General features: G+C 57.8%; 7 protein-coding genes across 9 annotated transcripts; all 7 read left to right on the top strand.

Moving 5' to 3' along the window:
- Positions 1–390: 390 nt before the first annotated feature.
- ABB37_04441 (hypothetical protein) lies at positions 391–3,022 on the top strand (the record flags this gene model as incomplete). Its single annotated transcript, XM_015802121.1, has 1 exon — positions 391–3,022. The coding sequence occupies exon 1, from the start codon at positions 803–805 to the stop codon at positions 3,020–3,022; it is 2,220 nt and encodes a 739-aa protein (XP_015659522.1). The 5' UTR covers positions 391–802.
- Positions 3,023–4,086: 1,064 nt separating this feature from the next.
- ABB37_04440 (hypothetical protein) lies at positions 4,087–7,565 on the top strand (the record flags this gene model as incomplete). Its single annotated transcript, XM_015802120.1, has 1 exon — positions 4,087–7,565. The coding sequence occupies exon 1, from the start codon at positions 4,542–4,544 to the stop codon at positions 7,563–7,565; it is 3,024 nt and encodes a 1,007-aa protein (XP_015659521.1). The 5' UTR covers positions 4,087–4,541.
- Positions 7,566–8,176: 611 nt separating this feature from the next.
- On the top strand, positions 8,177–9,480 carry ABB37_04439 (putative udp-glc 4'-epimerase; the record flags this gene model as incomplete). 2 transcript variants are annotated; one of them, XM_015802119.1, is made up of 1 exon in its annotated part: positions 8,177–9,480. In XM_015802119.1, the coding sequence occupies exon 1, from the start codon at positions 8,284–8,286 to the stop codon at positions 9,478–9,480; it is 1,197 nt and encodes a 398-aa protein (XP_015659520.1). In that variant the 5' UTR covers positions 8,177–8,283. The 2 variants fall into 2 exon arrangements, with proteins under 2 accessions (XP_015659520.1, XP_015659519.1); XM_015802118.1 differs by having other exon boundaries at positions 8,194–9,480.
- Positions 9,481–10,608: 1,128 nt separating this feature from the next.
- On the top strand, positions 10,609–12,267 carry ABB37_04438 (hypothetical protein; the record flags this gene model as incomplete). Its single annotated transcript, XM_015802117.1, has 1 exon — positions 10,609–12,267. One exon carries the CDS (start codon positions 10,609–10,611, stop codon positions 12,265–12,267), a length of 1,659 nt encoding a protein of 552 aa, XP_015659518.1.
- Positions 12,268–12,628: 361 nt separating this feature from the next.
- Positions 12,629–15,453, top strand: ABB37_04437 (putative cell division cycle 45 (CDC45); the record flags this gene model as incomplete). Of its 2 annotated transcripts, none has more annotated exons than XM_015802116.1 (1): positions 12,629–15,453. In XM_015802116.1, exon 1 carries the CDS (start codon positions 12,925–12,927, stop codon positions 15,451–15,453), a length of 2,529 nt encoding a protein of 842 aa, XP_015659517.1. In that variant the 5' UTR covers positions 12,629–12,924. The 2 variants fall into 2 exon arrangements, with proteins under 2 accessions (XP_015659517.1, XP_015659516.1); XM_015802115.1 differs by having other exon boundaries at positions 12,632–15,453.
- A 476-nt stretch (positions 15,454–15,929) lies between these two features.
- On the top strand, positions 15,930–20,453 carry ABB37_04436 (hypothetical protein; the record flags this gene model as incomplete). Its single annotated transcript, XM_015802114.1, has 1 exon — positions 15,930–20,453. The coding sequence occupies exon 1, from the start codon at positions 17,181–17,183 to the stop codon at positions 20,451–20,453; it is 3,273 nt and encodes a 1,090-aa protein (XP_015659515.1). The 5' UTR covers positions 15,930–17,180.
- Positions 20,454–20,803: 350 nt separating this feature from the next.
- On the top strand, positions 20,804–22,385 carry ABB37_04435 (putative mitochondrial Succinyl-coa:3-ketoacid-coenzyme a transferase-like protein; the record flags this gene model as incomplete). The annotated part of the gene is made up of 1 exon (XM_015802113.1): positions 20,804–22,385. Exon 1 carries the CDS (start codon positions 20,919–20,921, stop codon positions 22,383–22,385), a length of 1,467 nt encoding a protein of 488 aa, XP_015659514.1. The 5' UTR covers positions 20,804–20,918.
- Positions 22,386–22,399: the final 14 nt, after the last annotated feature.

The following is a 22,399-nucleotide window of genomic DNA, read 5'->3' as shown; positions in this document are numbered from 1 at the left end:
ATCACGCATTCGCGGTGCCATTCGAGTTTCATTCTTCATAAATCCTATTGTTACCATTTTGTCGTGGTCTATTGCGTTTTCCTCGGGAGAGAGATGAAAGAAGGGAAAGAAACCTTTCTGTGAATGAGCGCAGCAATAAACCGTTCGCTGTTCCTTTGTAAGAAAAAAGAAGAAGAAGAGGCGTTTTACGGTCCTCCACACTCGTTGCACAGCACGAAAGCCTTGTGCTGTCTTCTGCACGTTGAGCCGCTTCTCGACTCAGACAGGAGTCTCACACAATCAAGCGCTTCTTTGCCGCGGGAGTTTTTTTTCCATTAACGAAGGTTTCTCTTCGCTGACTTCCCCTTCTCCCTATTTCACTCTCCCCCGCTTTTACGCTCTCCCTTCGCAGCTGCCCGATACTCGCCGCTTGTAGTGGCTTTGCATCTCGCCTAATCCTTTTTCTCTCTTCAATGAGCGGATAGATTTTCTTTTCTTTTCTCGTTCTCTACTTTACAAGCGTCGAAACTGCGTGTTTGACAGGCACCAACCCACTCCAGCACTGCTCTACACCATCGTCATCATCCGCAGTTCGCACTGCTTCGATTCACTTCTTCCGTGGGTCAGCATTGCTTTAGGTGGGATCGTCTTACGAGGGAACCCTTCAAAAAATACCTTTCTTCGTGTAAAGGGGAAAAAAAATCATATTAAAAAAAACGCACACAAGAAGACCCTGCAGTCAAAAGCTAGTTTTTAGAATTCGAAACTCTAACCTTTCTGTTCTTTTCCTTTACCTCCTTCTACATCACTAACCTGTGGTCCAATGAGTACGGCGATTGGGTTCCGTGAAGGCTCACCCGAGGTGGAGGACCCCTACGTGGTCGACGCCCCCTACGACGACTCCGCCTCCCAGTCATCGTACACCACAACGAACTCCCGCAGCTCCAGCGGTAGCGCGTACAGCAACTCCTCGGCGACCACCGACAACGAAGTTTATCAAAACCTCCGACTAGAGCTTGACGTCGCGCAGGAGAACCTCGCAGAGCTGCATCAGAAGTTCGAGGATCTCGAGCGAACGTCGAGCTACACCAAAGGTCAACTAGAGAATGAGCTGGACCTTCTGCGGACACAGATGGAGCGTGCGAAGGACAAGTTGGCTGCGGCGGAGCGGCTGGAGGCAAGGGTGAAGGAGTTGGAGGCGCAGCTGGCAGAACTGCGCGCCTCCACCGCAGCTGGGGCCAAACAGGCGAGCCGTGCAACGGAGCTGGCGGCATCGATGGCCGCGACATCGGCGAAGATGGAGAAGCTGGAAGCCGCGAAGGCAGAAGCGGAGGCAAAAGTGGCCCAAGTAAAAGCCGCACAGGAGGCGGCGGAGGCGAGGGCCAAGTCGTTGGAAGCTGCCCACGCCAAGGCGAGCGCCAAAGTGGCGGGGCTCGAGGCGGCTGCGGCCGCTGCCAGCACGCAGCATTCTGCGCGTGTCACGGTGTTGGAAAGTGCCAACACTGCGTTAGAGGCGAGAATGGCGGAATTAGCGGCATCGAAGGCGGCCTCAGACGCGAGGGCCGAGGCAGCCGAAGCAGCGCGGCGAGAGTCGGAGGCCAGCATGGAAGAGTTGAAGACAGCCGTTGCAGATGCGAAGGCGAAGTCGAGGGAGCTAGGGAGTGCTACCGCAATGGAAGCTGAGCGTGCGTCTCGCCTCCGGCAGCTGGAAACCGCACATGCGGCATCTCTGGCGAAGATGAAGGAGATGGAAACCGCCAAGGCGGAGGTGGAGGCGAAGGCGAAGACGTTGGAGGCAGCAAAGGCAGAAGCTGAGACAGCCAGATCCCAAGCGGAGGCGAAGATCGCGGAGCTGGCGGCGTCTACGGCTGCTGCTGCGTCACAACACTCGACTCAAGTCAAGAAACTAAAGGCTGCACAGGCCGAGTCTGCTGCGCGCGTGAAGGCTACGGAGGCTGCACGGGCAGAGGCAGAGTGGAAGGTGAAAACTGTGGAGCAAGCACTTGCGAGGGATGAGTTGACGATATCAAAACTGGGAGTCGCGAAGGCCGCAGCGGAGACGAAGGTCAAGAGCCTGGAACAGACACTGGCGAGCGAGGAGGCTACGATTTCTAAATTGGAAGCCGCAAAAGCCGCGTCGGAGTCCAAGGTCAAAAGCCTCGAGCACGTACTGGCGAAGGATGAGGCTATGATTTTAAAACTGCAGGCGGCGAGGAGTGTGTCAGAATCCAAGGTCAAAATACTAGAACAGACACTGGTGAATGATGAGGCTATGATTTCTAAATTGGAAGCCGCAAAAGCCGCGTCGGAGTCCAAGGTCAAAAGCCTCGAGCACGTACTGGCGAAGGATGAGGCTATGATTTTAAAACTGCAGGCGGCGAGGAGTGTGTCAGAGTCCAAGGTCAAAATACTGGAACAGACACTGGCGGACGAGAAGGCTACGATTTCTAAATTGGAAGCCGCAAAAGCCGCGTCAGAGTCCAAGGTCAAAATCCAGGAGGATTCACCAGTGAGGGCTGTGCCTCCTACTTCGAATGGGGAAGTCGCCAGGGCCTCGTCTGAGTCGAAGGGACAGGAGGCCGAGGCCTCGCAGGTAGAGGCGGAAAGAAGGATCAGAGAGCTCGAGGCCTCCGTCTCGATCAGCGCCGCTCACGTCTCCCGGCTTAAGATGCTCGAAACAGCCGTGGATGACTTGGCAGAAACGGCAGCGAAGCTCAACGTACAAGATGCGAACATACCGCTGTCGGATGACAAAGCCGTACGCACAGCGGATCAGATAGCGTTCATGCATCAGCTGCAGAATAGCCTCACGGTGCAGATCAACGGGCAGCGTAAGAAGGTTGAGGAGCTGTCGGAGGAGGTGGCGCGGCTGAAGAAGTCGCTGGCGGCGGCGGAGGCGGAAAAGGCGGAAGCCGTACGGATGCGCGCAGCGGTGGACACGGACGTGCACCGCCGTGCTGCGGCTACGGAGAAGACGGGGCTTCTCAACGGACAAGAGAAGAAGGAGCGGCGAACGCGGTGCCCAGTTTGTGCGGTGATGTAAGGAGCCTGTCTTCCTTTCTTCTTTTGCTGCGTGGCGTGTTTGACCGCGCGATGGTGTGGCCACCGCGACGAGTGTGTGCTTAGCGTGTGCGTTAGGGCTGATGAAGAATTGAAGTTATTATTATTTTGTATTTCTTCCTGCGCTTGAGTAGCCGGTGCTTGCGTGGCTTGATGCATTTTCATAAAGGCTTTTCTGTGGTTCGCTTTCCAAGTTAGTAGTAAGAACACCATTTTTTTTTGGCTTGGGCTTTGTTTCCGCTGCGCTCCATAGCAGCTCTCACTTCAAAAATAACAGTTCTAGATTGTTTCATCGCACTTTTTCCTGTTAGAGTACATTTCGTTGTATTTGTCTTGATCTTATCTTCTCCTTTTCTTTTTCTTCGTTAAAAACTGCCTACGTGTACGAAGACTTGGGAGGGTGTGCTTTTTATTTTTCATCGCTGTTCTTCTTTTGAGGGTCCTTGCTGAAGTGTGCGGATTATCCGCCTTCTTTGCAGGATGTACATGATTCCTTTCTTTTCTTCTGGTTTTAAGTTTGTTTTATCGACCAACTCAAAATATTCTAACTGGTGTGACATAACAGCAGCAAAAAATACGTCGGGGCGACAGCACCATCAAAAAAAAAAAACCACACACAGTGCGAAACCAACAGCCGCAACGGGGCAAGCTCGCGTACCCGCTTTCGTGCCGATGAGGCACGATGAGGCGTCGGGGTTCTCCCCGACGGACGGAAGCAGAACGGAGCGTTCTGTCATCTATCGTTATAGCAGAAGGACTTTCTGTGTTTTTCTCGTCGGAGGTTATTCGTTGGCGGGCATGGGGGGACGAGAAGCGTCCTTTTCACTTTGTTTTAACAGTTAGCGAAAACGACCGCAAGGCGTGAAAGAAGGGAAGGAGATGGTGTTTATTGCTGCCTCTGATGGCGCCACCTTTGCGCAGGTGCTGCTCTCAACAGAGGCGTTGCAAATCCTCTCATTTTCGTTCTCCACGACTTCTCGCCTCTTTGTCATTATGGATACGTTCCTCTACCGCTCTTTTCTCCCTCTCACTCGATGTGCACATGAAGAAAGCACAACTACACCTACACGTAGTCTTAACCACCCACCCACCCACACACACCACCACCACAAAAGCACGCACCCTCTCAAGCTATTTCAGTACATTTACGTTCCGAACTTCACGGTAGTTGTCAAGCAATATTCATTTCTATCATTCGAATCCTTTTTTTTTCATGTACTTCGATTTTCATTTCATATACACAATTCTTTTTTATCTGTTCTTCTTTCGCGGCATCAGGACGCGCAAGTTATACACGGCGGCCAGCGCTTCACACAACATTTGCGCATTCCGCGACAGCTCCATTTCACACACCCGCATAACTTGATAGTTTGTTGGTTTTGTTGTTGAGACTGCGGAAGAAAAGCTGCATTCAGGTGTCCGCTTTCGTCAACAACCCAAGCAGGTAAAAACTCCTACGTCAAAATAGCGGAGCATACCATTTCGCCCATGCATTCTGCAACATGTCACTTGCCGAGTCGTTTCTCCGCGGAGGCACGCCGTGCACCGAGGTGCCGGAGCTGGCGGAAGTGTTGAGCTCCATCGGCACGACGTACAAGCACTGGCGCTTCGTTGCGTACTACCCGCAGCGGTGGCTGCACGACGACGTTGCAAACCGCACAACCGCACCGCTCTACTTTCTCGTTTTTGCCGCTCCCGAGAGAAGGGCGTCGGCCGGCATCTCTTCTTCTTCTGTTTCTGCCGCCAAGAAGCAATGGGAGGAAAGCCCGCAGGCGGCGAGCTCGCATGCGGCGTCGCTGCATCAGATGGACAACGCGGCGTGGCACCTCCTGTGCTACACGGTGCTGCCCAATGGTGCCATTCCGCACGAGACGTATGAGTGTGAGGGCATCAACGACTGCGGCAGCGGTGGCGTGAGGGAAGGCGTGACGAGTGGCGGCGGGGGCGTTGGGGCGCTGCGCACGCTGCTGCGCACGATCCCTGCTTTTCTACACCCTTCGGCTTCGCTGGAGTGGTTCAGCGTGGTGTATGGGCAGGCGTATTGTCGAATGGGGCTGATGTCAGAGCCGGTGTTCGAAGACACGGTGGCGCCGGCGGTGGCAGAGGCGCTGATCCGATTTTGGAAGCCGCGGCACGGCTCCGTCGTGGGAGAGGAGAAGCAAGATTTCGTCTCTGTCGTCACCAGCGCTCACTACGTGCACGATGGACATTGCGTCAAGACGATCGATTTAACGCGCGACAACGCCTTCACGTCGTTGCACCCAATACGGCATGTGGCAGCGGACGCTGGTGTGCATTCCTTCGTGGAGGAGGTGGTGCGCGCTGCAGCGCAGTGGATGTTGTCCACCGCCAGCAGCACCGCCGTGCGCTCCCTCACGGGAGACGCGTCGGTGCCTTCCTTACCGGACGAGGGCAAGAATCTGCTGCACCCGATCGTGGCGATGCTCCCCCCGTGTCTCTACACGTCCTTGTTTGTGGAGGCCGACCACGTCAAGGCGGCCCGTGGCGCGCCACTGGTGGACCCCGCGTCGGTGACCGGCCTCGCCAGGCTGCGCGCGGAGAGGGACGCCGGCGTTGCCCAGTGGAAGGGGAAAATCGGCGAATACACCACCTTCACCCTACCGGACTGTCCTGCCTCCTCCACGCGCGCTTTCCAGCACGTCATCTTGTTGCAGCGCCCGATTGTTGAAAAGCGGCACGTCGACGTCGACAACCGTGACCCTGGTCCGCTCACTCCCCAGCCCATTGGAGCTGAGCTGCACCTGCTGCAGGACCGCGGCGATGTGCTGTACACGCTGGAGCAGCTGGGCAACCGCGCGAACATTCAATTTTTGTACTCCGACACCCTGCCGGATGACGGTGAGGTGTTGGTGCAGCTGTCGCCGGTGGAAGGGACTCCGTTCTGCGACTTAGAGACGTACTTCCGGGGCGTCGCGGACGACGCCCCCGTCCTCCACTCGGCGCCCGCGTCGCGGTGTGCGGGCTCGTGCTGTGGCGTGGTGGTGCCGCGTGTGTTGTACCGACGTCCCACCGGCAAGGCGGAGAAGGCAAACCCAATCGCGACGGCGCAGGCGGGGGTGGAGGTGCTGCCGCCTACCACGGAGATGGTGAAGGCGGCCGCAGCGGCGCTCCAATTTTTGGCTGCGCACGCGGAGGAGATCAACAACGAAGCGGACTCGCCGGCTACGGTGACGCCCTCCTCTTCTGCTGTGGCGGCTCCGCCGTCGGCTGTTCCGCCCCGACCCGGCTACACACTCAGGGTGCCCCCGGTTGATCTGTCATTGGTGCCGCCGAAGAAGTGTGGATGGTGCAGCCGTCGACGCGAGGTGCTCCTGCGCTGCGGCAGCTGCAAGGCCGTCACGTACTGCTGCAAACGGCACCAGGAGCTGGACTGGAGGCAGGGCACACACAAGACCGAGTGCAAGCTGTGGCGGCACGCGCGAGAGCTGCACGAGCGGGTGGTGGAGCGTTGGGCTGCGTCGACGCCGCTGACGTGGCGCGTTGCGGAACCCGCCGGAGACACGCAGGAGGAACTCGTGCAAAAGGGCAGCGGGTGGTCCTGCGCGGCCACGGTGGCGCAGTTCATAAAAGATGTGGGGGCTGAAGCTTCTTCCCACCGTGGCGTGCCGCGTCCGGGAGGCTTCAGCGGCGACGTCTGGAGTATCCACGTGGCCGGATTTGAGCCAAACTGCCTGGCCGAATTTGTTCGTGCAGCGATGGACCAATTCAGCTGCTTCGACGACGGCACACGTCAGTATCGTGTTCTCCTCTGCGCTGACACCTTCACCGATGCGCAGCGCAACGCGGTGTGGGCGGTGCGACGCTCCCCGGGGCTGGGCCAGCCGCGTGTCTGGCGCACCCCCAGCACTGGCGTTCTCGGTGATGCGTGGCACTGTAAGGGGGGCAATGAAGCAGAAACGAGGTCAGCGGCGTGTGTCGCGTTGATTCGGTGCTGTGGCGTCAAGTACCACAACGTGGACCGCGGGAGCGGTAAAGACGATGTCGCTGGGCTCGGCGAGAGGCCATCCGCCGTTATCTCGTTCGGGCCCTTCAACGGAGAGGGCTGCACGTATCTGAACGCTGCGTTGGAAGTGTTTGCCGGGCAAGACGTGGGGGTAGTGCCTCTGCGACTTGTTGACAGCTCCTATGTCGGAGCCGCGCGCACGCGGGACGCGCTGATGGCGCGTATCAGCAGCAGTGACGCATGCGTGGCCACCGCCAAATCTCGCGCGAGTGAACTCGTGAGTCGCGCAAAGGAGAAGGAGAGCGCGGAGGTGCAGGATGACGCCGCACCGGCGTACATGGCGAGCGCTGGGCGGCATCTGCCTTTTCAGATTCTGTTCAACGACGGCGGTGCGGTCGCCCGGGAGGTGACAGCGGGAACGCCGACAACAAATGGCGTGGACGGCGCGGGTGGTACTGCCGCGACTGCCACGGCGAGTGAGGTGGGGAAAGCACGCGCGGGAGGCGCGATGCCCCACTATGCGAATTCCTACCTCTTCGATGTGTTTCCGTCCGAGTTTTGAGGCTCTTCCGCGCCACTTCTGCCGGACGTAGCTTTAATCCATGTGCGTTTTTTTCTTGGGTTTTATTTTGGTTTGCCCACACTTTCCTCTCGTTTGTCCATGAAGCAGTCGCGTGCGTGGCAAAGAAAAGCAATGCCCCTCTTTTGAAATTGAAAAAGACCAGAACCTGGAAAAGAGGACACGGTGCCAGTACGATGTGCCCTACTAATGTGTCACTCTTGAATGGAATGAAACTCAGAAGCCAAAATAGACCGCGAGGTACCAATAAAGGGAGGGTTAACGGATGTGGTTTCAGCACTATATGCGCGAAAGCTGGCCTGTCAGATGGTGGCAGCTACTTAGCTAGTGCTACAATTAGTCGACTCTCTATATTATTCAATTGCAATTTCCTGTTTCGATACGTTATCTAAACGAAATAAAAGCCCCTCACAAATGTGCTCGAGCGTTGAGTTTCCTTCATGACAACCGTAGAGAGAAAGTACAAATGATAGCACTGCGTTTCTTCTCCATTCTCTGCACCTCCCCTTCTCTTTCCTTTTCTTTCGTTTCTCCACTCCACTCCCTCCGTCATACGTCTGCGTCGCTTTCAAAACAATACAACAACCAAAACGGAACATCGTTCTCTAAAGGTTAGCATTCCTCCGTCTTCTGTGTTTGTTATCGCATCTCACCTCTTTAGTTCTCTTCCTCTCTTTTGCTCTTCTTCTTCATCATCATCATGAAGGTTCTAGTCTGCGGAGGCGCGGGATACATCGGCACCCACTTTGTGCGCGAGCTGCTGCGCCACTCTCGCCACGAAGTCGTGATCGCCGATAGCCTCGAGGCGGCGCACGGCTCCGACACCCACGTGGACACGGCGAAGAACTATCTTCTCAAGAACCCAGGGGCGAACCTCGACGACGCGAGGAAGGGCGGGCGCCGTTTCGCGACGCTGGAGGTGGGGGATGTGCGCGACGTGGGCTTTCTCGAGCACGTCTTCACGGCCCACGCCCCGATCGACGCGGTGGTGCACATGTGTGCGTACATCATGGTCGGCGAGAGCGTGCACGACCCGCTGCGGTACTACGACAACAACGTCATTGGCATGCTGCGCATCCTGCAGACAATGCACAAGTTCAAGTGTGACAAGCTCATCCTGTCCAGCACGGCTGCCCTCTTCGGCAACCCGTACGCGCGCATCAAGGCGGGGGCGACGGACGAGCCGGATCCGATGCTGCCGATCCACCCCAATGCGAAGCGCCTGCCGGAGAGTCCCTACGGCACGACGAAGCTGGTGGACGAGTACATGCTGCAGGACTGTGCGGTGGCCTACGGTATTAAGAGCGTGTGTCTACGCTACTTCAACGCCTGCGGGGCGGACGCGGAGGGCGACATCGGCGAGACGCACGAGCCGGAGTCGCACTTGATCCCGCTGATTCTGCGCGTGCCGCTGGCGGACAAGATCAACGCGTACAACGCCGCCCACCACCCGGAGCGCGCGAAGGTGCGTGATTTCATCTCCATTTTCGGCACCGACTACCCCACGCCAGATGGCACCTGCATTCGCGACTACGTGCACGTCAAGGACCTATCGTCGGCGCACGTGAAGGCGCTCGACTACCTGGCGAAGCTGACGCCCGCCGACAAGGACAAGTTCTTCAGCACCTTCAACCTCGGCACCGCGAAGGGCTACTCCGTGCGCGAGGTGATCGAGGCGGCGCGTCGCGTGACCGGCCATCCTATTCCGGCGAAGGAGGAGCAGCGCCGCGAGGGCGATCCGCCGGTGCTCGTCGCCTGCGGGGAGGAGGCGGCTGCCGCGCTGGGCTGGACGCTAGAGTACGACTCCATCGATAAAATTATCGAGTCCGCGTGGAAGTTCCACAGCTGCCACCCCATCGGCTACGAGGGCTCGGACGGCGGGAAGCACAGCCATTAAAAGTGGAAGAGAATGCACCCACAGACGCACACTGAACAGGGAGTTGCGCGCTTCATCGATAGAAGAGGAGAGAAGATGAAAGAAATCGCTTTGGCTCTTGGCTTCTTCATGTGTGTGGGTGTGATCAACTCATTGCACGCACGGTGACAACCTGTGTGGAATCGATGTGTAACGGTGAGGGATTTTTGGAGTTTCTCTCTCCCGTCGTTGCGCGCCCGCTGTTTCCCTCGTTGCTGATACATATACGTCCTTGCTGCCGTTTGTTCTCCTCTTCTTTTTCATCATTATCTTGTTGTCATTGTCTTGTTCCTCTTTTTTCTTGTTTCTTTATATGTGAAGCAGACTGTGTCCTTTCTCAGATTTTGCTCTCCTGCCGTTGTGCTGCTGCTGACCTTACTGGAGAGGGAAATTCATGAGAGGCAAGGAAAGCTGAAAACAAAACAGAACAAAAACATTATTGCTTAAGCTGTTTCTCGGACACCTTTGCTTCCGCCTTTCTTTGCAGTGGTTCTCTGTTTCTCCCGAGCTTCAACGACTGGAAGAGCGGCCGCGTCAACCGACGGATACGTAGAGCTACAAAACACAATTGGAGAGAAGGGAAGGGCAAGCTGACAACAGTGACATTCAAAAAACCTCACATAGCTAAAAGTTTGGTGTTGAAGACATTACTATCATCAAATTGCGTCTTAAAAATAATAGTTTAACGGATTGATTTGTCTAACCTTTCATTTCCGCGAAATCGCATCTCGATTTGGAAACAAGAGAAGGCAAAACGGCTGCAGAGCTTTTATTCTTTTCGCGTAGCGGACAGCGTAAATGAATCGGTGAGAAACATTTGTGAGGCAAAGCGAGACTGAAAAAAGAAGAAGAAGCTGAAGAAGACGTCACAGGGAGATTCGGCTCTTTGCTGTAAAAACGAAATCGGCTCTAATGAGAGAGGTGGAGAGGGGTTGCAGCGTACAGCGTTTGACCTCGCCTCTCAAAGACGCTCCTCCCTAGCACTTTTGGCTTCTTTTCCTGGTTTTGCGCAGAGCGTAGAACGTCGGCATGTAAAAAAAGCTAAGAATGAGGTTCTTTGTTTTCTTTTGTTCTCCATCTCTTTGTATTTTTTTCTTCGCTGTTTTATTCATGTGTTCGCTCTCAGGTCACTTCACATCTGAGTACATGCGCCCCACACGAGCGTGTCAGCGGGCGGTGACCCCGTCGGTGTCGCAGCGCAGTGCGACTCCTTTCACAGTAGGCGCTTCCCGCCTAGCAGCGCTTTCTGCATCTCACAATGCCTCAACCAACTCCGGAGTTATTCGTTGTTATCGTAGCGCACACGCAAGCTGCTTCTTTTTGCTCACTTCTACGCTGCCGCCGTCGCTGCAGTGCAGCCGCGCCTCGATCAAATCTCGTTCACTGTCCCCTGACGACCCCTTTGGCGAGAAGAGCAGCTGGGAGGACCCCAGCGACGGTCTCTTCTCCGCCTGGAAAGACGCCGACCAGGAGGGCTTCGTCAACGCGACGCAGAGCGCGTCGGTGCGTCACGCGCACTTCGGTCCGGAATGGGCTCGCTTCACCACTGTAGGCCGCCTCTCGGTGAAGAAGATGAAGGAGGAACAGGCTGTCCAACCGCACCAACTGCCGTCATCCGCGGCGGAGACTGAGGGCGATGCAGAAGGAACAGCAGGAACAACTGCGACTACCGCTCCAAAGCGCTACCCTTCCGCAGAGGAGCTGCATGAGGCGGAGTTGAAGGCGAAACGTCGTTTGCTGGAGCGCAATTACATGAGCTACGAAGCGTTTGTTGAGCATGAGTTGGGTGCCGGGGAGGGATTCTCAGAGAACACGGTAAGCGAGACGATCGATGGCGCAGGTGCGGGAGCGGAGCTGTACTCTGCAGCTTCGATGGAGAGCGCTTTTTCTGCCGTTGAGGGTGTGGACGGCCGCGATCGCATGGCGCAGCGCAACATCGAGCGAGAGGCGCTGGACACCATTGAGGCAGCGGAGGTCGAGGAGACGGTTCCACTGCCCAACTTTATGTTTGACGCCGATACTCGGAGAGGATCTCCAGCTGCTGGCGCGGTGGAGAATGAAACAGCATCCGCGTTTGAGTTAGGAAACGAGGATAGTGTTCTTGAGAAGCACAACGCTAAAGAAATAGACGACATGCCTGCTACTGCATCGGTTCCCCCGTTCGCAACCCAAACTGGTAGTTCTCCCACTTCCGTAGCACGACCGTCTCAATCAACCGCCACGCCGAGCTCCACCATCCCCACCTCCGTCGTGCACCAGGTCCTGCGCGCCCTTGGCGCTCCGCACGGCGACGCACAAATTCCTCTCACCGACCCCATGCACTGGGAGACTGAAGACATCATATTCTTCATCTCTGCTATGGAGCGGCGCCCTGCCGACGTCGATGCAGAGACGCCGCGTGACGCGTGGACCACCATGGACAATACGATGAGCGACGCCTTCCGCATGGCCAAAACCACCGGAGACACGCTATTGAACGTTGTGGTGCCGCCGCGACTCTTTCGTGTGATGCGGCGCTGGCACGTCCGACGTCAGGATGTGGTGAACAAGGCGTGGAGGCACTACCACGAGACGTTGGCTTCTGCGATGCCAAGTGCCGGCTCCACCGCGCAGTCTTCCGCAAGCAATGATGGCGTTTTTGAGTTACCACAGGCGATCGTGGTGGCGGCAGTCGAGGAGAGTTGTGCGAAGCTAGACGAGGCGGTGCAGCCGCTAGATCGCATCCTCATCCAGGAAACGATCCTGCTGTGCTTTCCATACGGGCATTGATGACGGCATCACAGGGCGGTACGCATCGGACGCATGGAACTTCGAAACAAACATATATGTATGGATGAGAACATGCAAAAGCTGCTGTGACTCAGCAACAACAACAACAACAAAAAAAAACTGAAGAAACAGCGAAAGGAGAGCTATACAGGAACACTTGACGCTGCCGCCTCTGCCGTCCTTTTTTTTCTTGAGATCTTACAGGACTTCATAGCCCCGTTTCTTTCTTGTTTTCTCAAAGATCACAGCTTCGAAGAAAAGAGTTGCCTGTCGCCTAGTATTGTTTACTCTCGTTGTTCACTATAGTCCCCCCCCTCCTCTTCCGCTTTTCAACTCCTTTTTTTCTTCGTATTTTTGCGTAGCAGACATTCCGCCATCGCTTCTGAGTAATCATAGATCCCCCCCCTCCCCATCGCACTTGCTTTCCGTAGAAGAGCACTCTCTGCGGTCTTTCACGTCCTTCTCAAGCTTGGGCGCGAGCAGTGTCATACACACACACGCACAAACGGAAAAATAGCAACTGTCACTCTCGCTTTTAGAACCGCTCGTCAGGTTCGCGCTAAGATCCACAACTCTCATACATAGATCATCACGGTAGGGTAGATAGAGAATTCATCTGTTGATACCACGAAAGTGTAGATCTCCACTTTCTGGACGATGAGCGAGCGCACGGGTGCGCCGGAGCCGTGGGAGCGCATCTCCACCTACTACTTCTCCACACTCAAGGCCGTCAACGTTCTCGTTGCGCCTACAGCCGATGCCGCCGCCGCCTCTCTCAGCCTCACCTACCTGCTGAAGGTGTTTCTCTTCCCCTTCAAGCTGCACCCCACCGGCTCCTACGACGACGTCCGGCGGTTCATCGGGCAGACCAACTTTGCCCAGGAAAGCGAACGCGAAGACGAGGACAGCCCCTTGGTGGATGACCTCTTCATCCTCGTTGGCCTCGGTGCACCAGTAGCGCTCGGGGAGTACTTCGACTTCTCCCGCCATGTTGTCATCGTCGTCGACGCCTACCGGCCTTTTCACCTGGACAATCTCCGCCGCGAGGATGGCGAGCGGCTTATCGTGTGGGGCAGCGAGCGCATCCAGGAAGAGGTCGACACCTTCTTCCGCACGCAGCGCGCAGCGGAGGCGCAGCGGCGACGTCGTCACCGTCGCCGGCACGCCATGAAGGCCGCACGAGAGAGCCGTCGGCAACACCCGCGTTCTCCTCCTCGTCCTCATCGTCGACCGCGCAGAGAAGCTGCCCGCGTTGCTGATGACGTCGATGGAGGGGAGGAGGAGGAAGACAGCAACGACGGCGTCGACTCTGACGTGGGCCACGACAGGAACGAGGAGTACGACGAGGAGTCGGAACTGTCAGACAGCAGCAGCAATTCCAGCAGCAGTGACGACGAGGATGCAGAGGCCGAACTCTTCGACGGCGACGGCGACGACGCAACACCGTCGCAGAGCCAAGACCGCATTGATTGGCGCGCCGAGGACGGCGAGGTACCGCCACATCTGCAGACGCTCTACTATGCCTGCGCCTGCGCAGGTCGCAGCAGTGCGGTAGAGATGTACGATCTCTCCGTCATTCTGCATCGCTTCAACGACTCCATTCTCTGGCACGCCGCCGTCGGGGTGTGCGACTTGTACCTCCGTCGGTTGATTGACTACGGCAGCTACCTCGTGGAGATGGCCCCGCTGCAGGAGGCGGTGTCGTTGCAGCAGAGCGTCCGCCGTGGTGTGCTGCGTGATCGCACCGACGAGGCCGTGAACCAAGTCCGCCAGGCCACCACCAACAGCATGCAGCTCAACAACCGCGAAGAGGAGCAGCTGTACCTGCTGCGGCACTCCTCCCTGTGGGACGCCATCTGGTACGATGCGCAGGTGGCGAGTGCGCTGGATCTGCACCACGTCGAGGACGGCCGTCCGCGGCTTAGTCAGCTGCTCGCGAGCCGCTGCGGGGTCTCGATGGCCATGGCCCGGCGGCCGTGGCGCGAGGTGCCGGCCGACGTGGGCAGCGAGGCACTGCGACGTGTGCAGACGGAGCTGCAAAACTGGGTCAACGCGCGGGGCAACGCCACGTCGTACCGCAACAAAATCCGCTGCATCTCGCGTAAGGTCGGCTACAGCACGGAGGTGTCGGCATTTGACGTGTGTAAGCTGTTCACGGCGGTGCTGGCGGCGGTCCCGCCCGCCTCCGTCTACGTGGTGGAGAAACCGCGCGATAGCAGCACCGGCAGTTTCTCTGCGGAGGACGTTGCGGCGGTTGCCCAGCGCCAATTGGTGGAGTTCGGGCGTGGACAGTTCTGGCGCGCTCACGCGCTACTAGACATGGACCCCAATGAAAAGCCTTTCCACGAAGCCCTGGCGGAGGCGTTGTCCCTGCAGCAAGCCGTGGCGGATGCCACCAGCTCGATGATGCAGCCCGGCAATGTGCAGAGCAGCACCGGTCTGCACTACGCCCTTCCCACCGACCCGTCCAAGACCTCACCTACCTTGGAGGGCTTCTGCACACCGCGACGCCTCTCCGTGCTGGCGGAGAGACTCTTCTATACGCTGACGATGAGCCGCCGGCGTGACCGGCAGGCGCTGACGACGCTGCGCCCCTTGGTGCTGTCCTGCGCCCTGCCCCAAGCGAAGCTCGCTCCCCCCCTCCAACGCGAATGGCGCCGCTGGGTCGGCGGGCGGCGACATTGCCAGCGTGAACGGGGGAGGCGCGGGCTCCCTCGGTTCTGCGGCGGCCACCCCTTCAACCACGACCAGCGCGACCGTGATGGATGCCGCGACGCCGGTCGAGGACAAGGCCGAGTACGCCGTCGTGCTGACCTTCGCCGGCGGCACCAGCGCCGGGATGGAGCCGCTGCCGCCGATGTTCCGCTTTCAGCAGTGCATGCGCGACGAGCACTTCAGCACCGCGCCGCGTCAGGTCTACGTGGAGCGCAACGTGGCGCAGGTGCACGGCCGCGAGAACACCACCTACCTGGTAGAGCGCATGCTGCTGCTGTCGGTGAAGGCGACCATTTCGAATCACGAGTTCCGCAAGAAAGCGGAGGCGACGGCGGAGGCGGAGGAGGAGGCAGACGGCGAGGGAGACGCGAGCGGCGAAGATGGCGGTGCTGCGGACGGTTTTGTAGAGGCGCGCGACTGAGCGGGCACGTAGCGTGCGAGCGCTACTCTATCTGTCTCTCTCCATCTTAAGCGCGCGTCTTTTTTCTTCCTTATTGTTTGTAACGTAATGTCGAGAGCGTTGCCCTTCGTTCTTGGCCATTTCGAAGGCATCTGTTCTCCATAGCTTCATAGACACGATCAACACAAAGGCACAGAATTGAAGGGGAAGGTTGACATTTCTACGGCGACAGCGAGAGAGAGAGAGGTTCACAGAAACGAAGCCATCCCGATGGCAGAGTGGTTCGAGTGTCCTATGAGGATGTGCTCCAGAATCAGCAAAGATGTGTATGTCAGTTTCTGGCTGCAGTGGCGTGTAAAGCAAAGGAGCTGCGTTGAGGAATGCGCGTTAAAAGCAATACTGCTGATAAGTCGTAGGGTCACTTTTTTCACCAAAGGAGTCCTCGTACGTTTGCTGTCCAACACGCTGCCGCTGGTACTATTCCTCCCTCTTGTACTTGTTGCTCTTCTCCCCCCCTCCCCTGCACCGTGCTGCTTTACCACTGGAAGGTGGCGCACCTGCCGAGTTTTGCAGTGGACGTTTAAAAACGAAGTAAGGCTATCGCGTCATAGCCGCAAACATAGAAAAGAGGTCCTAATACAAGAAGAAACCCAACAAGAATTACCGTTGATTTGGGGTGCGTGTCGAAACTTAAAAAAAAAAGAAGAGAACATATCTTACATCATTGGAGTTATACACATAGAGAAGCAGCGGTTTACATACACATTGGTGTGCGTGTGTGTTGATGGATCAGGCTGACACGCAAAACACCTTTGACTTTGACGTATAATTCCCGTTTTTTATTTCAGATTAGGTGCATGTCGTTGAAGTCAGAGGCGCCGCACACCTCACACGACGCGTCTTTCCTCTCGCCGCCGCAACGGGGTGGAACGGGCCTTCTTTTTATTGTGCACGCAACTGCTTGTACTTTATGAAGGGCTCACAGAAGTATTCTACAAACCATCGAGCAATGGACACGCAAACGCCAACGTTTTGTGATTTGCGAGACACACTGACACAGAGCTCGCTAGCTTCGGATACAATGGCAGAGGATGAGGATGAGAATGCACTGCGTCACATCCCTGGGCGAGCGCCGTACCAGACGGGAGATGACACGCTGCCCTCTCCACCGGCCACACTGCAGCTTCATCCGTTCTGCGTAGGTGAAGACGCTCTGCATCAGTGGGAGAGCAAAAACACCTCTGACCAGCTGCCGCCTCCGCAGTGGATGCTGCAAGAAACCTTGGTGGAGGAAGGAGAAGCAGACGTCGGTGAGGAAGACAGACTTCTGGAAAACTACGGCAACGCAGTGTGTACAGCTGAGGGAAACGTGATGCATGCTGAGCCCGCGTTCGACACGATTTGCATGGAAGAAGAAGGAGACGATTGCGCCGTGAAAGCGCACACCTCACCGCTTCCGGTGAAGGACGTGTCGCAGCGCAGCAGCTCTGGGTCTTCTGCCTCCAGCAGCCCTGAGGCGGTCTTTGACCCATCGCATCCGCCAGCCACGTCACCGCGGGCGAGGCAAGCTGCGCTCAGAGACTCTTCCTTGCTGTCAGGGATGAACGACACGTCAGACAGCGAAGAAGAAAACGCAACGCCGTCCTCGTCGGGCTCGACGCCTCTCATCGAAGTTCCCCTTCCTGCCGCACTACGGGACGAGCCCAACGCCCAAGCGACGCAGCAGGTGGAAGCATATGCGGACAGGGCGACCGCTGCTTCACGGTCGCATCGTCCCGCTGTTCTCGTGTCACCGGCCATGGCGGATGATTCCCCTGACAACCAAGCCTGGATTTCGCCAGGACGTGCGGACACCGTGGACGGTCCGACACGCGCCTCGGCGGAGAGAAGAGACGAGGAGCAAGGCCGCGGAACTTGCTGCGCAACGAACGATACATTAGAAGACAACAGCAAGGAAGACATGACAGAGCCCTACCAGGCAGGAGCGCGCGCCTCCGCTTCTCGTTCTCGCAAGACGAACGAAGCCGTGCCTTCTCGAAGTGTATCGAATACCGGTGCATGGAGAAGTGCATCCCTCATCTCCCCTCCGCAGCCGCCTGTTGTTCCTTTGCTCACTTCGTCAACGCTGTCTTCCCCATCAGCCGAGCCACGGCAGCCCTCTGTCACGGCACCAAGCCAGCAAATTGCCCTCTCACCACCGTCACCACTACCGGATCAACTGCCCGATACACCACGCGGCGGCACGAACACGGCGGAGGAGCTCTCACCGGCAACCAAAGGTGCACTGCAACGACTACGTTTGCAGCTCAACCAGGCTGAGCGAGCAGCGGCGCTGCAACAGGCACTCTGTGAGGCGGCCCATCATGAAAAGGAAGACGTGCAGCTGCAACTGGATGCGTTACTGCGCATTCAGTCCGAGCTGGAGCGACGTAGTCAGCTGCATGAGGTGGCTTTCGCTGAAGCCGAGCAGCGACACGCCGCGGAGAAGCGGAGGTGGGAGGCAGAGCAGCAGAAGACGCTGTCGCAGCCGCAGATGGCACACGATGCGCAACTTCGAGAAACGCAAGACGTAGTCGACGCCCTGCGAGCCCAACTGGGGAACTCGAACAACGAGGTGCAGACACTTCGTTTACAGCTGGCCGAGGTACACGAGGAGTTGCGTGCTCTCATGGAGGAGTACTTGAACGGAAAACAGCAGCTACTTGAAGCAAGACATGCACAGGCTGACGCAGCACAGCAGTGTGCCTCCCTGAAATTAAAGACGGAGGACAGCGTAAAGGCTGCGCAGTCTGCGCGTCTGCAGAGCCTAGCAGTTAAACATCTGAGAGCAGGCTTGCAGAACGCAGAAGAACGCGCAGTCGTGTCGCAGCTTGCATTTCGCATACTGTGTGAACAGCTTGCAGTTGTTCTAAAGCAGCGAAACCCTCCCATGGATTCATGCGATGTCAGCGCCTTGTCGACGTCTGGACACGCGTTGCCAAGTGTTGGCGATGGCAGAGATTTGACGACAAGCACACACAAAAGTGCAGCGACACAGCCTGTACGCGATGTCGCGAGCACGCTGTATGCCGCCATGAGCGAAGAAGACGTGGCGGCTGCCGTGGACGCCGCGCTGTCCAAGGAATACCTCGACCTTCCTCAACTGTGCTCTCCACCGCAATTGGCAGCCGCGACAATCAACCAAGGTGACGTAAATGGCGTCCTTCCCTTTAAAGACAACGAAGCGCTCATTACATCTCACTTGAACGATAATTCGAATCGCTCGTACAGTCTATCTGCCGCGTGCCGTGCATTTCTGACGCAGCGCCGGCAAGAAGTGCAGAACGTGTTGAACTTCGTTGTGGATCATCGCAACCGCAGCGTTCGAGAAATGCGGGCAGCCGCTGACGCCCGGGCGGCCGAGATGGAGCGCGTGCTCTCCACTGAGCTGCGGCACCTTCAATCACAAATCACCGAGCAGCAGCAAGAGACCCTGGCGCAAGGGCAACGACATGATGTCGCCGTCGATGCCACGCCAAGCCTTCGCGACGTCTCGACAACCGTGCACGATGGTGTCGCTGCGTTAGCCACGAATACGCTGTCTGCTTCGAAAAAGATGAGCAGTACTGCCGAAGTCAACGCTGCGGACTTCGTGAAGACCTCCTCACCAACTTCAGCAGCCGACCCCTATACGCTCCAAGCAGCTCTTGCGGATGCCCAACGCGCGTTACTGCTGGAGCAGCGTCACACCGCGCTGCTGCGAAGAGACGTAGAGGACCTGCACCACGCTCGCTATACAACCACGGCACTCGCAGAGGTAGCGGAGACGCTGAAAGACGTGCGTGATTCTATTGCCCAGCTCGTACGCGATGCGGTGGATAATATGCAAGGCGTGGCGATGCGGACCAACGATGACCAGTGGCGCAGTAGGGAGCAGGAGCCCGCCGATGAGAAGAGCCGGTGGAGGCGCCTGAGGGAGGATGAGACGGAGAGCCCTCGCCGATCCGCAATGCCTACCGCGGCTACCGTTTCTGGTTCACGTGCACAAACCGTGCATATCGACGGCGCCCTGCTGCTATCGGTACGGAAGGCCGTCCTTTTGGCCGAGGCGCAGGTGGAGCGCGTGGGGGAGGAGGTGCTCGGTGAGACCCGACGAGGCCGCTTCGTGGATGCCCTCGACGCCGCTGCTGCGGCAGAGGCTCCCTCCACAAACGGGACGCCCTCCGGCCTTGAGGCAGGCGTCGCCTCGAGCGGCCGGGGTGCACCGACGCCCTCCGCCGCATCCCGTTCGGAGAAGCAGCAGCGTATTTACGCGGACCTGAAAGGACTGCTGCATCGTTCGCACGTGGAGGTGAGCGGTGCTGCGCACGGCGAGACGTATACCGCGCCGCCACCGTCCGCGTTCGTGACGCGGTACTCGCCCGACGGATCGCGATGGGTGGCGGGTATCCGCCCCCCACCGCAGCGAACCTCGTCGTCGTCGGTGTTGCCAGTTGGAGCCGTCGTGTCGCCAGCACGCTCACCAGCCGCTACCTCTGCTGCTGTCCCCTCGCCGTATGTTCGCGCGTACGTCCGCTCACTGGGAGGGGCACCGGCCGCTGTTCTATCCACCTACACGGCGCCCACACGCCCACACGGCACCACGTCATCGTCTACACGATCTTCATCCACGGCGCTGCGGCTATTGGAGGGCATGATGACTACTGCGCAGGAACTCCGCAACGTAGGGAATCTGCTGGAGGTGCTGCGCGAGAACGCGGCAACACAAGTGGAGCTGCAGCAGGCAAGCCTGCTACGGTGGGAAGAGCGAATCACACGAGTCGTCGGGGAGGGGTTGGACAAAGTGACTGCAATGTTGCAAGCCATGCGTCCGCCGCTCGCTTCTCTCGAGCTCCTCCAGCGGCGTGGTCTCCACGACCGGCGAGGCTCAACGGCTCTTTTTCCAACAGCGCTCAGTGGAATGACCGCGGAGGGTGCGGAGGACTCGCCGCGACACTCACCGCAGGGACGGCTCGCGGGTGTTTTGGCCGGTAAGCCGATGGTGCGTGAAGCGGCATCGACTGGCGCGGTGTGTTATTCGTACAGTGCGTGAGAACGATCGTTCGAGAGACTGGAATTCTTCCATTCTTTTTTTTCCCTGCTTAGCTCACAAGACACAACACAAGCAAACAATCGAAAGGGGAAAAACTAATGGTCCATCGGTGAGTCATTGCTGCGCCAACGGACATGCCGCAGTGCATAACCAAAAAGAAAAAAAGGAGGAGAGGCAGGAGCATTTCAAGGTGTAACCTTCTTCTCATGCCAGCCTACGAACGATGCATTCCTTTGCGCGTTGAGTACCACGCACTCAGACGCACACTTTCTGCCCTTCTTTCCTCTGCTTTCTTCTTCACCACACTTCTCATTTACGCTTTTAAACAATTATTATTAATACGTCGCATAGTGAGAAAGTATCCATCACCTCTACGGCTCTCATTCTCTCGTTTTCCATCGTCTTTCGCACTTCTCTGAAGAGAAACAACAACAACAAAAAGCAGCAATAACAGGAACACCCACCATGTTTCGTCGCAACTTCTGCCGCCTGTCCGGCCTCAACAAGGTCTGCTCGCTGGATGAGTCCGTGGCCGGTATGACCGACGGCATCCACGTCGCCGTTGGCGGCTTCGGCTGCCCTGGCGTGCCCGATGCGGTGGTGCAGGCGATGGTGAGGAAAGGCGTGAAGGATGTGACCTTCTACACCGACTCTGCGGGTATCGACGGCTTCGGTCTTGCTCGCCTGCTCGAGACGAAGCAGGTGCGCCGCATGTGCTGCTCCTACGTCGGCATGAACAAGGTCTTCACGAAGCGCTACCTCGAGGGGGATGTGGAGCTCGAGTTTGTGCCGCAGGGCACGCTGGCGGAGCGGATGCGCGCGGGTGGTGCCGGCATCCCAGCTTTCTACACCGCCACCGCCTACGGCACGCAGCGCCAGACCGGTGGGCAGATTGTGCGCTACGACAAGGAGGGCAACCCGTGCGTGATCTCCGAGCCGAAGGAGACCCGCAAGTTCGGCGAGCGCTGGTACGTGCTGGAGCCGACGGTGCGCCCCGAGTACGCGTTGGTGAAGGCGCTCAAGGCGGACAAGAGCGGCAACCTCGTCTTCCGTGGCACGGCCCGCAACTTTAATATCCCGGCCGCCCAGTGCGGTAAGACCGTCATTGCCGAGGTGGAGACCATCGTCGAGAACGGCGAGATCCACCCTGACGAAGTGCACCTGCCGGGCGTGTACGTGAACCACGTGGTGCAGGCCTCCTACAAGGTGCCGATTGAGAAGCGCACCGTGTCCGGCAGCGGCGCGAAGAAGAGCAACGTGGACCCGAACGATGACCGCCAGCGGATTGCCCGCCGCGCCGCTCTCGAGTTCGCCGACGGCATGTACGTCAACCTCGGCATTGGCATTCCCACTGAGGCCGCCAACTACATCCCGGCCGGCGTCTCGGTGACGCTGCAGTCCGAGAACGGCCTGCTGGGTATGGGACCCTTCCCAACGGAGGAGAACGTCAACGCCGACTGGATTAACGCCGGCAAGCAGACCATCTCCTTCCTGCCGGGTGCGGCATGCTTCGACAGTGCCACCTCCTTCGCCATGATTCGCGGTGCCCACATGGACCTCACGATGCTCGGTGCGCTCGAGGTGGCCGCCAACGGTGACCTGGCCAACTGGGGTATCCCCGGCAAGCTGATCAAGGGTCCTGGCGGCGCCATGGACCTCGTCGCGAGCGGCACTCGTGTGGTGGTGACCATGTCGCACTGCAACAAGAATGGTGAGCCGAAGATCGTGGATAAATGCTCGCTGCCGGTGACGGGCCTGAACTGCACCTCGCGCATCGTGACGGAGAAGGCTGTCTTTGATGTGATCGACAAGCAGCTGGTGCTGAAGGAGGTGGCGGAGGGTCTGACCGTGGATGACATCAAGAAGTGCACGGGTGCCCACTTCCACGCCGACAACGTGAAGCCCATGACGTACGCCCCTATTCGCGCCTAAGGAAAATAAATGAA

Source organism: Leptomonas pyrrhocoris (genome assembly GCF_001293395.1).
Source record: "Leptomonas pyrrhocoris isolate H10 chromosome Unknown, whole genome shotgun sequence".
NCBI lineage: Eukaryota > Euglenozoa > Kinetoplastea > Trypanosomatida > Trypanosomatidae > Leptomonas > Leptomonas pyrrhocoris.
This window is presented reverse-complemented; position numbering and strand designations above follow the sequence as displayed.